Source organism: Pristiophorus japonicus, chromosome 6 (genome assembly GCF_044704955.1).
Source record: "Pristiophorus japonicus isolate sPriJap1 chromosome 6, sPriJap1.hap1, whole genome shotgun sequence".
Lineage (NCBI taxonomy): Eukaryota > Metazoa > Chordata > Chondrichthyes > Pristiophoridae > Pristiophorus > Pristiophorus japonicus.
Genome location: NC_091982.1, coordinates 174,465,914 through 174,481,898, shown reverse-complemented (window position 1 = coordinate 174,481,898; position 15,985 = coordinate 174,465,914). Strand labels below are relative to the sequence as shown.

Sequence of the window (15,985 nt, the reverse complement as noted above, 5' to 3'; positions counted from 1 at the left end):
ACTGTAAAACAAGTAGGACCTCACCTTGTTGCCAGTTCCAGCACAACATATTCCCAGAGCTAAGGCTGCTCCATATCGAACATGAGGGTTGTAGCTTTCAGAAAGCAGAGACACCACACTTGGGCACTGTTCTGGCGTTCTATAAAACAAGAACAGTATTGCTTCATAATGTTATGAATTTTAAATTTTCATATCGTCAGACACGAGATTCTAAAGAAGCAACAAATGCTATCTATACATGGGCACCTCGTTGGTTTTAGTAAGCACTTTGCATTAGTGGCGAGTGTTGTAATGATACGGAACAGTTAATATCATGAGAAAGCATCACCAAATCCAACTGAAAATTGCTGCCTATGTACAGCAAGCTCTTTTTTAAAAAAACAATAACCATTAGGGAAATGGTGGTTCTGTTTAAGGTTGAGTCACGGCCCTCTCTATTCTAAACCTGTTTTTAGTAGTCTGAAGTTCTCTCATTCTGGTAGATATGCGCAGAGTAAGTAGCACGAAGTCCAGTCCAATGCAGGGAGATAGAGGGAAACAAAAAGGAGGCAAAAGCAAAAGACAGAAAGGAGATGAGGAAAAGTGGAGGGCAGAGAAACCCAAGGCAAAGAACAAAAAGGGCCATTGTACAGCAAAATTCTAAAAGGACAGAGGGTGTTAAAAAAACAAGCCTGAAGGCTTTGTGTCTTAATGCAAGGAGTATCCGCAATAAGGTGGATGAATTAACTGTGCAAATAGATGTTAACAAATATGATGTGATTGGGATTACAGAGATGTGACTCCAGGATGATCAGGGCTGGGAACTCAACATCCAGGGGTATTCAACATTCAGGAAGGATAGAATAAAAGGAAAAGGAGGTGGGGTAGCATTGCTGGTTAAGGAGGAGATTAAGGCAATAGTTAGGAAGGACATTAGCTTGGATGACGTGGAATCTATATGGGTAGAGCTGCAGAACACCAAAGGGCAAAAAACGTTAGTGGGAGTTGTGTACAGACCTCAAACAGTAGTAGTGATGTTGGGGAGGGCATCAAACATGAAATTAGGGGTGCGTGCAATAAAGGTGCAGCAGTTATAATGGGTGACTTTAATATGCACATAGATTGGGCTAACCAAACTGGAAGCAATACGGTGGAGGAGGATTTCCTGGAGTGCATAAGGGATGGTTTTTTAGACCAATATGTCGAGGAACCAACTAGGGGGGAGGCCATCTTAGACTGGGTGTTATGTAATGAGAGAGGATTAATTAGCAATCTCGTTGTGCGAGGCCCCTTGTGGAAGAGTGACCATAATATGGTGGAATTCTGCATTGAGATGGAGAATGAAACAGTTAATTCAGAGACCATGGTCCAGAACTTAAAGAAGGCTAACTTTGAAGGTATGAGGCGTGAATTGGCTGGGATGGATTGGCAAATGATACTTAAGGGGTTGACTGTGGATGGGCAATGGCAGACATTTAGAAACCGCATGGATGAACTACAACAATTGTACATTCCTGTCTGGCATAAAAATAAAAAAGGGAACGTGGCTCAACCGTGGCTATCAAGGGAAATCAGGGATAGTATTAAAGCCAAGGAAGTGGCATACAAATTGGCCAGAAATAGCAGCGAACCTGGGGACTGGGAGAAATTTAGAACTCAACAGAGGAGGACAAAGGGTTTGATTAGGGCAGGGAAAATGGAGTATGAGAAGAAGCTTGCAGGGAACATTAAGACAGATTGCAAAAGTTTCTATAGATATGTAAAGAGAAAAAGGTTAGTAAAGACAAACGTAGGTCCCCTGCAGTCAGAATCAGGGGAAGTCATAACGGGGAACAAAGAAATGGCGGACCAATTGAACAAGTACTTTGGTTCGGTATTCACGAAGGAGGACACGAACAACCTTCCAGTTATAAAAGGGGTCGGAGGGTCTAGTAAGGAGGAGGAACTGAGGGAAATCCTTATTAGCCGGGAAATTGTGTTGGGGAAATTGATGGGATTGAAGGCCGATAGATCCCCAGGGCCTGATGGACTGCATCCCAGAGTACTTAAGGAAGTGGCCTTGGAAATAGTGGATGCGTTGACAGTCATTTTCCAACATTCCATTGACTCTGGATCAGTTCCTATAGAGTGGAGGGTAGCCAATGTAACTCCACTTTTTAAAAAAGGAGGGAGAGAGAAAACAGGGAATTATAGACCGGTTAGCCTGACATCGGTAGTGGGTAAAATGATGGAATCAATTATTAAGGATGTCATAGCAGCGCATTTGGAAAGAGGTGACATGATAGGTCCAAGACAGCATGGATTTGTGAAAGGGAAATCATGCTTGACAAATCTTCTGGAATTTTTTGAGGATGTTTCCAGTAGAGTGGACAAGGGAGAACCAGTTGATGTGGTATATTTGGACTTTCAGAAGGCGTTCGACAAGGTCCCACACAAGAGATTGATGTGCAAAGTTAGAGCACATGGGATTGGGGGTAGTGTACTGACATGGATTGAGAACTGGTTGTCAGACAGGAAGCAAAGAGTAGGAGTAAATGGGTACTTTTCAGAATGGCAGGCAGTGACTAGTGGGGTACCGCAAGGTTCTGTGCTGGGGCCCCAGCTGTTTACACTGTACATTAATGATTTAGATGAGGGGATTAAATGTAGTATCTCCAAATTTGCGGATGACACTAAGTTGGGTGGCAGTGTGAGCTGCGAGGAGGATGCTGTGAGGCTGCAGAGCGACTTGGATAGGTTAGGTGAGTGGGCAAATGCATGGCAGATGAAGTATAATGTGGATAAATGTGAGGTTATCCACTTTGGTGGTAAAAACAGAGCGACAGACTATTATCTGAATGGTGACAGATTAGGAAAAGGGGAGGTGCAAAGAGACCTGGGTGTCATGGTACATCAGTCATTGAAGGTTGGCATGCAGGTGCAGCAGGCGGTTAAGAAAGCAAATGGCATGTTGGCCTTCATAGCATGGGGATTTGAGTACAGGGGCAGGGAGGTGTTGCTACAGTTGTACAGGGCCTTGGTGAGGCCACACCTGGAGTATTGTGTATAGTTTTGGTCTCCTAACCTGAGGAAGGACATTCTTGCTATTGAGGGAGTGCAGCGAAGGTTCACCAGACTGATTCCCAGGATGGCGGGACTGACCTATCAAGAAAGACTGGATCAACTGGGCTTGTATTCACTGGAGTTCAGAAAAATGAGAGGGGACCTCATAGAAACATATAAAATTCTGACGGGGTTAGACAGGTTAGATGCAGGAAGAATGTTCCCAATGTTGGGGAAGTCCAGAACCAGAGGTCACAGTCTAAGGATAAGGGGTAAGCCATTTAGGACCGAGATGCGGAGGAACTTCTTCACCCAGAGAGTGGTGAACCTGTGGAATTCTCTACCACAGAAAGTTGTTGAGGCCAATTCACTAAATATATTCAAAAATGAGTTAGATGAGGTCCTTACTACTAGGGGGATCAAGGGGTATGGCGAGAAAGCAGGAATGGGGTACTGAAGTTGAATGTTCAGCCATGAACTCATTGAATGGCGGTGCAGGCTAGAAGGGCCGAATGGCATACTCCTGCACCTATTTTCTATGTTTCTATGTTTCTATGATGAAGTCTTCCTTCTACAGAGTACTAAACTCGAATTTTGGAGAGAGGGAATTTCGTGCATTGAGGGAAGTGGTGCTGTTCTGGTATTTTAAAAAACAAGGAGTGATCCGAGAGAGGGAGCATGAGACAGTGAGACCAGAGACCTGAGGTCTAGAGCCATTAATTAAAATTAAGAGTTTAAACTAGATTCTAAAAGAGGGAAGAGAGATTTTTTAGATCATGATTGGGCAGCTGAAATCTTTGTCTGTAATTAATGCACATGTGGGAACTTCAGGACACTTCATGTGAATTGGGGTACTAGGTGTGTAGGAAATGTTTTCAGCTGCTTGAGCTCGAGCTCAGGGTTTCCAAGCTTCAAAGGCAGCTGGAGTCACTGCTGAGCAACAAGGAGGCTGAGAGTTTTCTGTATGTTCCAGGAGATGGCCATCCCACAGGCAGAGAGAGTTCAGGATAGTAAAATGGATGGCCATCTGGGTGGCCAGTAGGAAGAGGCAGGAAGTGCAGAAGTCCTCGGAGTCTGCGTCACTCTCAAACGGTACTCAGCATCGGAGAATGCTGGGAGTGACAATACCTTGAAGGAGTGCAGTCCAGACCATGGCACCATCATCATCATCATCACAGGCAGTCCCTCGGAATCAAGGAAGACTTGCTACCACTCTTAGCATGAGTTCTTAGGTGGCTGTACAGTCCAATATGAGAATGACAGTTTCTGTCACAGGTGCGACAGATAGTCGTTGAGGGAAAGAGTGGGCAGGGAACCTAGTTTGCCGCACGTTCCTTCCGCTGCCTGCACTTGATTTCTGCATGCTCTCGGCGACAATACTCGAGAAGCTCAGCGCCCTCCCGAATGCACTTCCTCCACTTAGGGCAGTCTACGGCCAGGGACTCTCCCAGGTGTCAGTGAGGATGTCACACTTTATCAGAGAGGCTTTGAGGGTGTCCTCATAATGTTTCCTCTGCCTGCCTTTGGCTTGTTTGCCGTGGATGAGTTCCAAGTAGAGCTTGCTTTCGGAGTCTCGTGTCTGGCATGCGAACTACGTGGCCTGCCTAGCGGAGCTGATCGAGTGTGGTCAGTGCTTCAATGCTGCCGATGTTGGCCTGGACGAGGACGCTAATGTTTGTGCATCTGTCCTCCCAGGGGATTTGCAGGATCTTCTGGAGACATTGCTGGCGGTATTTCTCCAGCGACTTGAGGTGTCTGCTTTACATGGTCTGAGCCATACAGGAGGATGGGTATTACTACGGCCCTGTAGACCATGAGCTTGGTGACAGTTTTGAGGGACTGATCTTCAAACACTCTTTTCCTCAGGCAGCCGAAGACTGCACTGGCGCACTGAAGGTGGTGTTGAATCTCGTCATCAATACCTGCTCTTGTTAATAGGAGGCTCCCGAGATAGGGGAAGTGGTCCACGTTGTCCAATGCCACGCCATGGATCTTGATGTCAGGGCAGTGCTGTGAGGAGAGGACAGGCTGGTGGAGGACCTTTGTCTTACTAATGTTTAGTGTAAGGCCTATGCTTTCATATGCCTTGGTAAATACATCGACAATGTCCTGGAATTCGGCTTCTCTCAGCTGATAAGCTCCCCGCTGGAGTGGAGCTAAACTACAGAACCAGTGGGAAGCTGTTCAACCTTCGCAGTCTCCGGGCCAGATCCAAGACTACTCCAACCTCTGTTGTTGAGCTACAGTACACGGACAATGCCCGAGTCTGTGCACACACCATGGTACCAATGGGCAAGGGACTGCACGGGGTGGGGGGGGGGGGGGGAGGAAATGGAGGAGAGTGGGGGAAAACAACAAAGCATAGAAATGCAGTCGTTATAGGAGATTCCATAGTTTGGGGGACAGACAGGAGTTTCTGTAACCACCATCTTGAGTCCCGCATGGTGTGTTGCCTCCCTGGTGCCAGAGTAAAGGACATCAGGGAGAGGGTGCAGAATACTCTGCAGGAGGAAGGGCATGAGCCAGAAGTTGTGGTACACATCGGTACCAACGACATACAGAGGACAGGTATGGAGGTCCTACAGTCAGACTTTCAGGAGCTAGGGAGGAAGTTAAATAGTAGGACCTTGAAGATAGTAATCCCAGTGCTATGCGCCAGAGAGAGTAAAAATAGGAAGATAGGGAGGATCAATGCGTGGCTTGAGGCATGGTGAAGGAGGGAGGGTTTCAGATTCTTGGGGCATTGGGACCAGTTCTGGGGCAGGAGGCACCTATTCAAAAGGATCGGGTTGCATCCCAACAGAACTGGGACCAATGACCTCGCGGGGAGATTCACTTGTGTGGTTGGGGCAAGTTTAAACTAAACTGGCAGTGGGGTGGGCACCAGTAAAAAAAAAAAAGTGGAATAAAGGTGCATAAAGGAGTGAGAGTGTTGATTAGTACTAGAGAAGGCAGTAAAACCATATTAGATAGGAGGAGACTAAGAAGGACTACGAGGAATACAAAGACAGGTTTAGAATGCATGTATGTAAACGCACAAAGTGTGGTGAATAAGGTTGGTAAGCAACAAGCACAATTTAGCCATGTGGCAATAACAGAAATGTGGCTTAAAAATGGTGAAGACTGGGCACTTAATATTCATAGAAACCAGGTGTTCAGGGAAGGAAAAAAGGGAGGAGGGGAGGCAGTACTGATTAGGGAAGACATTGTAGTGTTGGAAAGAGAGGTGTCCTTGAGGGCGCAAGGACAGAATCAATTTGGTTAGAGTCGAGAAGCAAAGAGGATATGATCTCACTATTGGGGGCATTCTACAGGCCTCCAAATAGTGAGAGAGATAGAGGAGCAAATCTGCAGGGAAATCACAGAGATGTGCAAGAACTATAGAGTGATGATATTGGGGGACTTTAATTACTCAAATAGCAATTGGGATAATGCTAGAGTAAAGGGAAAGGAGGGAAAGATATTTCTGAAATGTGTTCAGGAGAACTTCCTTGATCAGTATATTCTCAGCCCAACTAGAAAGGAGGCATTACTGGACCTGGTGCTGGGGAATGAGGTGGGCCAAGTGTCTGTGGGAGAACACTTGGGTAAGATTGATCATCGTATCATAAGGTTTAGATTAGTAATAGAGAAGAGCAAGGAACAATCTAAAGTGGAACTTCTACATTGGAAGAGGGATGAGAGGGGATCTAGCCAGGGTAAAATGGAACCAAAGATTGACAGAAAAAACTAATGGAACAATGGGTGATCTTTAAGGAGGAGATGTTTCAGGTATAGGCTAGGTGCATTCCAACAAAAGGGAAAGGTAAGGGAACCAAAGCCAGGGCTTCTTGGAGGTCAAGGGATTTAGAAAATATGAAATTTTAAAAAAGAGAGTGTATGATGGATGCATGTCAGGTGAATTCTTCAAGTGAGAACCAGGCCAAATAAAATAAGTTGAGGGGAAGTGAAGAGGTAAATAAGACTGGCAAAGAAAGAATAGGAGAATAGAGTGGCAGTTAACATAAAAGGAAACCCAAGTCTTCTTGTAGATAGTACCCACTTACTAAGAAGAAGGACAAAGAAGGTGATATATGCATAGAGGCGCAGGGCAAGGCTAGAATACTTAATGAGTACTTTATATCTGTGTTTGCTAAGAGGATGCTGACAAAGTATCAATGGAAGTAGAGATAGTAGAGGGAATGGATGGGGTGAAAATTGATAGGCAGGATGTACTGGAAAAGCTGAATATGCTTAGAGTGGATAAGTTGCCTGGTCCAGATGGCTTGCATCCCAGGTTGCTAAGGGAAGTGGGGGGTAGAGTTAGTGGAAGGGCTTACCATAATCTTCCCTAGATGCGGGAGAGATGCCAGAGGATTGGAAAGTGGCAAATGTGACACCCTTGTTCAAGACAGGATGCAAGGACAATCGTAGTAACATCAGTAGTGGGTAAGGTATTAGAAACAATAAGCAGGGAAACAATTAACAGGCACTTGGAGAGGTTTAAGTTAATTAAGGAGAGCCAGCACGGATTTGTAAAAGGCAGATCGTATTTGACTAATCCAATTGAATTTTTTGATGAAGAGAAGGTTGATGATGGGAATGCAGTGGATGTTGTCTATGTGGATTTTAAGAAACCATTTGACAAAGTACCACATAAAAGGCTGGTTAACAAAATTGAGGCTCATGGAACACAAGGGTTAGGGTCAGCTTGGATAAGAAATTGGCTTAAGGACAGAAAACAGCGAGTCATGGTAAATGGTTGTTTTTCAGACTGGAAAAAAAGAAAAAGACTTGGATTTATATAGCGCTGCTCATGGCCACCAGATGTCTCAAATAAACTTTACAGCCAATTAAGTACTTTTGGAGTGTAGTCACTGTTGTATTGCGGCAGCCAATTTGCGCATGAGCAAGACCCCACAAACAGTAATGTGAAAATGACCAGATAATCTGTGTTTGTTATGATGACTGAGGGATAAATATTGGCCAGGACACCAGGGATAACACCACTGCTCATCTTCGAAATAGTGCCATGGGATCTTTTGCGTCCACTTGAGAGAGCAGACGGTGCTTCAGTTTAACGTCTCATCTGAAAGATGGCACCTCCCGACAGTGCAGCACTCCCTCAACACTGCACTGGAGTGTCAGCCTAGATTTTTATGTTCAAGTTCCTGGAGTGGGACTATGAAGCCACAACCTTCTGACTCAGAGGCGAGAGTACTACCCACTGAGCCACAGCTGACACTGGAGGATGGTAGACAGTGGTGTTCCCCAAGAGTCCATGCTGGAACCAGTACTTTTTTTGAAATGACTTGGATGTTGAAATACAGAGTAAAATTTCAAAGTTTGCCAATTATACCAAACTTGGAGGTGTGGCAAACAGTGAGGAAAGATTGAGTAGGTTGGGCCTTTACACAATAGAATTTAAGAAGAATGAGAAGTGATCTTAGCGAAACATATACGATTATGAGGGGGCTTGACAAGGTGGATGTAGAGAGGATGTTTCCACTGATGGGGGAGACTAGAACTAGAGGGCATGATCTTAGAATAAGGGGCCGCCCATTTAAAACTGAGATGAGGAGAAATTTCTTCTCTTAGAAGTTTGTAAATCTGTGGAATTCGCTGCTTCAGAGAGCTGTGAAAGCTGGGTCATTGAATAAATTTAAGACAGAAATAGACAGTTTCTTAAACGATAAGGGGATAAGGGGTTATGGGGAGGTGGAGCTGAGTCCACGATCAGATCAGCCATGATCTTATTGAATGGCGGAGTAGGCTCGAGGGGCCGTATGGCCTACTCCTGTTCCTATTTCTTATGTTCTTATGATACCAATCGAGTGCAACAGGACATAGATTGGCTAGCAGAATGGGCAGACAAGTGGCAGATGGAATTTAATAGAGAAGTGTGAGGAGATGCATTTTTGAAGAAGGGGGAGGCAATACAGAGTTAATGGCACGGTTCTAAAGAGTGTGCAGGAACAGAGGGACCTGGGGTTTTATGTGCATAGATCTTTGAAGGTGGCAGGACATATGGAGAGTGTAGTTAGCAAAGCATATGGGATATTGGGCTTCATAAATAGAGAACATAAGAACATAAGAAATAGAAACAGGAGTAGGCCATATGGCCACTCGAGCCTGCTCCGCCATTCAATAAGATCATGGCTGATCTGATCATGCACTCAGCTCCACTTCCCCGCCCGCTCTCCATAACCCCTTATCCTCTTATCGTTTAAGAAACTCTCTATTTCTGTCTTAAATTTAGTCAATGTCCCAACTGCCACAACTCTGAGGCAGCAAATTCCACAGATTTACAACCCTCCGAGAGAAGAAATTTCTCCTCATCCCCGTTTTAAATGGGCAGCCCCTCATTCTAAGATCATGCCCTCTAGTTCTAGTCTCCCCCATCAGTGGAAACATCCTCTCTGCATCCACCTTGTCAAGCCCCCTCATAATCTTATACGTTTCGATAAGATCATCTCTCATTCTTCTGAATTCCAATGAATAGAGGCCCAACCTACTCAATCTTTCCTCATAAGTTAACCCTCTCATCTCCAGAATCAACCTAGTGAACCTTCTCTGAACTGCTTCCAAAGCAAGTATATCCTTTCGTAAATATGGAAACCAAAACTGCACGCAGTATTCCAGGTGTGGCCTCACCAATATCTTATATAGCCGTAGCAAGACTTCCCTGCTTTTATACTCCATCCCTTTTGCAATAAAGGCCAAGATACCATTGGCCTTCCTGATCACTTGCTGTACCTGCATACTATCCTTTAGCATTTCATGCACAAGACCCCCAGGTCCTGCTGTACTGCGGCACTTTGCCATCTTTATTCATTTAAATAATAACTTGCTCTTTGATTTTTTCTGCCAAAGTGCATGACCTCACATTTTCCAACATTATACTTCATCTGCCAAATTTTTGCCCACTCACAGCCTGCATGTCCTTTTGCAGATTTTTTGTGTCCTCCTCACACATTGCTTTTCCTCCCATCTTTATATCGTCAGCAAACTTGGCTACGTTACACTCAGTCCCTTCTTCCAAGTATTAATATAGATTGTAAAACAGTAGGGTCCCCAGCACTGATCCCTGCAGCATCCCACTAGTTACTGGTTGCCAACCAGAGAATGAACCACTTATCCCGACTCTCTGTTTTCTGTTGGTTAGCCAATCCTCTATCCATGCTAATATAATACCCCCAACCTCATGAATTTTTATCTTGTGCAGTAACCTTTTATGTAGAAGTGTTGAATACAAAAGCAAGGAAGTTATGCTGAACCTTATAAAGCTCTGGTTAAGCCACAACTGGAGTATTGTGTCCAGTTCTGGTCACCACACTTTAGGAAGGATGTGAAGGTCCTTGAGAGGATGCAGGAGGTTTACCAGAATGGTTCCAGGGATGAGGGATTTTAGCTACAAGATTAGGTTGGAAAAGCTGGGGTTGTTCTTCTTGGAGCAAAGGAGGTTGAAGGGAGATTTGATAGAGATGCACAAGATTATGACGGTTTGGACAAGGTAGAGAGAGAAAGGCTGTTCCCATTAACTGATGGTACAAGGACTAGGGGACACAGATTTAAGGTTTTGGGCAAGAGATACAGTGCGGATATGAGGAAGAACATTTTTACGCAGTGAGTGATAATGACCTGGAACTCACTGCCGACGAGGGTGTTTCTGATTGGCCCTCTTGGAGAATAAGCCACTGAAGTTTCACAGGAACGTAATGGGAACTGCCCATCCCAAGGTCTCACTGACTTTGTAAATTGTAACTCGATCCACTTTGACTGCCTGAAGCGACAGAGGACAGAGTTCCCCAGAAGACTTCAAGGGCCAGCCAAAGTGCCTTACCCCAGTCCAAGTACATCTCTCCCCCAGCCAAAGTGCATGCCTCCCCCAGCCAAAGTGCCTTATCCTAGTCCATCCCTCCCCCAGCCGAAGTGCCTTATCCCAGCGCAAGTGCATCCTTTCCCCCACCCCACCCCACCATATATGGGGCAGGCATTGTGTACGGATTGTTAACAGGTTTATTGGGTATGAAGTAAATAGTGACAGTGTCGTGACTTCTGGATATCATCCACTCCAACGATGTCCCTTGTCCGGGGGGGGGGGGGTCGGAAGAATGTGATCTGTCTTCCCCGCCCTTTGTGTCTCTTTCTCTTCTCCTGCCCCCACCCCAGCAGCCCCACCACCTCCCTCCCCCTGCCCCCCCTCTTGGGCCCACGCTAGTCGCTCTCGAGGCCCAGGACCGCTGCTATCCGTCCCCCACTGGCTGCTCTCATAGAAACATAGAAAATAGGTGCAGGAGTAGGCCATTCGGCCCTTCAAGCCTACACCACCATTCAATAAGATCATGGCTGATCATTCACCTCAGTACCCCTTTCCTGCTTTCTCTCCATACCCCTTGATCCCTTTAGCCATAAGGGCCATATCTAACTCCGTCTTGAATATATCCAATGAAATGACATCAACTCTCTGCGGTAGGGAATTCCACAGGTTAACAACTCTGAGTGAAGATGTTTCTCCTCATCTCAGTCCTAAATGGCTTACCCCTTATCCTTAGACTGTGTCCCCTGGTTCTGGACTTCCCCAACATCGGGAACATTCTTCCTGCATCTAACCTGTCCAGTCCCGTCAGAATTTTATGTTTCTGAGATCCCCTCTCATCCTTCTAAACTCCAGTGAATACAGGCCCAGTTGATCCAGTCTCTCCTCATATGTCAATGCTGCCATCCCAGGAATCAGTCTGGTGAACCTTCGCTGCATTCCCTTAATAGGCAAGAATGTCCTTCCTCAGATTAGGAGACCAAAACTGAACACAATAGTCCAGGTGAGGCCTCACCAAGGCCCTGTACAACTGCAGTAAGACCTCCCTGCTCCTATACTCAAAACCCCTAGCTATGAAGGCCAACATACCATTTTCCTTCTTCACCGTCTGCTGTACCTGCATGCCAACTTTCAATGACTGATATACCATGACACCCAGGCCTCATTGCACCTCTCCTTTTTCTAATCTGCCGCCATTCAGATAATATTCTGCCTTTGTGTTTTTGCCCCCAAAGTGGATAACCTCACATTTATCCACATTATACCTCATCTGCCATGCATTTGTCCACTCACCTAACCTGTCCAAGTCACGCTGCAGCCTCTTAGCGTCCTCCTCACAGCTCACACCACCACCCAGCTTAGTGTCATCTGCAAACTTGGGAGATATTACACTCAATTCCTTCATCTAAATCATTAATGTATATTATAAATAGCTGGGGTCCCAGTACTGAGCCCTTGACACTCCACAAGTCACTGCCTGCCATTCTGAAAAGGACCCGTTTATCCCGACTCTCTGCTTCCTGTCTGCCAACCAGTTCTCTATCAATGTCAATACATTACCCCCAATACCATGTGCTTTAATTTTGCACACCAATCTCTTGTATGGGATCTTGTCAAAAGCCTTTTGAAAGTCCAAATACATCACATCTGCTGGTTCTCCCTTGTCCACTCTACTAGTTACATCCTCAAAAAATTCCAGAAGATTTGTCAAGCAGGATTTCCCTTTCATAAATCCATGCTGACTTCGACCGATCCTCTCAATGCTTTCCAAATGCGCAGCTATTTCATCTTTAATAATTGATTCCAACATTTTCCCCACTACTGATGTCAGGCTAACCAGGCTATAATTACCAGTTTTCTCTCTCCCTCTTTTTTTTTAAAAAAGTGGTGTTACATTAGCTACCCTTCAGTCCATAGGAACTGATCCAGAGTCGATAGACTGTTGGAAAATGATCGCCAATGCATCCACTATTTCTAGGGCCACTTCTTTAAGTACACTAGGATGCAGACCATCAGGCCCCGGGGATTTATCGGCGTTCAATCCCATCAATTTCCCTGACACAATTTCCCACCTAATAAGGATTTCCTTCAGTTCCTCCTTCTCACTAGATCCTCGGTCCCCTAATATTTCCAGAAGGTTATTTGTGTCTTCCTTCGTGAAGACAGAACCAAAGTATTTGTTCCAACTGGTCTGCCATTTCTTTGTTCCCCATTATAAATTCACCTGAAGCTGACTGCAAGGGACTTACGTTTGTCTTCACTAATCTTTTTCTCTTTACGTATCTATAGAAGCTTTTGCAGTCAGTTTTTATGTTTCCAGCAAGCTTCCTCTCATACTCTATTTCCCCCCTCCTAATTAACCCTTTGTCCTCTTCTGCTGAATTCTAAATTTCTCCCAGTCCTCAGGTTTGCTGTTTTTTCTGGCCAATTTATATGCCACTTCCTCGATTTAACACTATCCTTAATTTCCCTTGTTAGCCATGATTGAGCCATCTTCCCAGTTTAATTTTTACTCCAGACAGGGATGTACAATTGTTGAAGTTCATCCATGTGATCTTTAAATGTTTGCCATTGCCTATCCACTCAACCCTTTAAGTATCATTTGCCAGTCTATCTAGCCAATTCACGCCTCATACTATCGAAGTTACCTTTCCTTAAGTTCAGGACCCTCGTCTCTGAATTACCTGTGTCACTCTCCAGCTTAATGAAGAATTCTATCATATTATGGTCACTCTTCCCCAAGGGGTCTTGCACAACAAGATTGTTAATTAGTCCTTTCTCATTATACATCACCCAGTCTAGGATGGCAGCCCTCTAGTTGGTTCCTCGACATATTGGTCTAGAAAACCATCCCGAATACACTCCAGGAAATCCTCCACCACTGTATTGCTACCAGTTTGGTGAGCCCAATCTATATGTAGATTAAAGTCGTCCATGATAACTGCTGTACCTTTATTGCATACATCCCTAATTTCTTGTTTGATGCTGTCCCCAATCTCACTACTACTGTTTGGTGATCTGTACACAACTTCCACTTGCGTTTTCTGCCCTTTGGTATTCCGTAGCTCCATCCATACAGATTCCACATCATCCAAGCTAATGTCCTTCCTTACTATTGCATTAATTTCCTCTTTAACCAGCGGCGGGATTGGTGGGGGGATTCCCCATCAAGCCAGGAAAGAAAGAAAGAAAGAAAGAGAGTGAAAACAAAACTTGTGCAGGGAAAGGTTCTGCTGGGGCAGGAAGATGACTGCCGTTAAGGATTAGTGGGCAATGTCAAGCGAGATCCACTATGAAACTTACATAAAATTAAAGTTCAAAAAAATTACATGTGCCACTCATAATTCAGTTTCAAATGTTGACATTCAATATTCAAAACATAGAAAATGGCATACATATATAAAATCATTTGGCAATCAAAAGCCAATTTCAATATAGTTCATATAATTACATGTCAGCATATCAAATACTTGAAGTCTGAACAGTTAATTTCAAGAACTGAATTTTTAAACAGCTAGCTCATTTAAGTTTGTGGGTTGAATTGTCATTACAGGTGCAGCGTTGAGAACCCAGAGTTCCGGAACAATCGGTGGCAGAGTCGTCTGGAATCCGTAAAATGTTCCGGAATCCGGACAAGACAACCCTGCCGACCTTGGGGCCCCACCGCTGCCCAACCTCAAGCCTAGCCACTACCGCTGCCCGTCTCATCGCCGCTGCCCTTACCTCGGGATCTCCTCGGCGGGGGCCGGCCCGCCCGTCGACCTCCTCGGCAAAGTCACCGGGCGGGGGCCGGCACGCCCGTCGACCTCCTCGGCAAGGTCACCCATCATCAATCCCTAAATTAAGTCTACTCCTTACTTTGTGATGCCTTCAAAATCATTCCCTCACCTGGATAAATTTTTAATCTAGCATTTTAAAAATTGTCCAGCCACAAGCTGAAACCTCCTGTAAATGCTGCCAAACAAATTGTAACTTTGTACATTAGGTCCTGAAAGTAGACTTATACATCAGATTTAATAGGAATATCAAAAGAAAAACGTATGCATACGCATGACTCACACCAGATTTTAAAGGTACCCCTCCCTATATGTCATTCTCAGCTGGTCATTAGTTTTATTTCAGCCTTTTTCTTACAACCACCTCACATGCCTTATTTTCCACACAAACATCAACTGACAATAAATGCCAACATTTGGCTTACAACTTGTACCACAGACTGAATGCAGCCAGTCTAGTACTTTAGCAGCAGTGAGGTCTTCAAAAAAATTGATTTTCAATACACACTTCTCCTCCAACCTCGCGGTGCTTCCCCGTCACATCAGTGACTTAAGCCTGCACATTGTTAAAATAACCCATGATCAGGTCATTTTAAAAACAGATTATTTTCAACTTCCTATTGAGGTTGAACAAATCAAGATTAACATTCATAACAGACAGACTGATGAATCGGCACGCTTGCAAAATATAGCCATTAATCTAACACACCAGTAGAATGTCAAAATGCAACTGACACTTCATTAATCAGTTAATTTTATACCTTAGATTTCAGAAGGAAAAGCTGGGGGGGGGGGGGGGGGATTTTCTCAATCTGTAACAAATCCAAAAAGCTAAGTTTAACACATACTCAAATTCTGTATCTGCTCTATTAAGAGCATAATGTATGCCACAATTAATGACTTACTGAAGTCTGATGGTCATGAGTGTCTGCAACAACTATTGTTTCCATCTCTACTGGAATCATGATAAACTCTTGTACTTTCACAAACCCTGCAGGAGTTCCTGCATCCTCTCAGGAACCAATTTATGTTTTACATTGTTTAATCTCTTCAATAGTGTTTGGGGAACAAAGACATTTTAGGAAGAATTGATTTCCCCTGCAACTTAACCCTTTGCTTATAAGTCCAAGAAAAAAGCAGAAGTCTTCAGATTATTTTTCAAATATTCAGGAGTAAAGGGTTAAGATCACAAGCAACATAGCAAAGATGACAGAAAATCTTAGGCTTTGGTAATGATTTATGTAGGATAGGAAGATTTAACTCTGGAATAGATTTAGCTATGACACCAATATAGATTATACATTTCTCTAGAAAAAAAATTCCTGGAAAAGGAAATACATTTTCAACTGCAGTCACTCATGTTACCTTTCAGCTCTCTGGCTCTGTTCCA

At 44.4% G+C, this 15,985-nt stretch overlaps 1 protein-coding gene across 1 annotated transcript in view; it reads right to left on the bottom strand.

Moving 5' to 3' along the window:
* The window catches only part of psmd1 (proteasome 26S subunit, non-ATPase 1), a 153,774-nt gene that overhangs the window by 52,409 nt on the left and 85,380 nt on the right, over window positions 1–15,985 (bottom strand). The window contains exon 17 of the mRNA XM_070883400.1: window positions 25–139. Coding sequence (XP_070739501.1) covers window positions 25–139 — 115 coding nt within the window. The remainder of the gene's footprint in view (window positions 1–24; window positions 140–15,985) is intronic.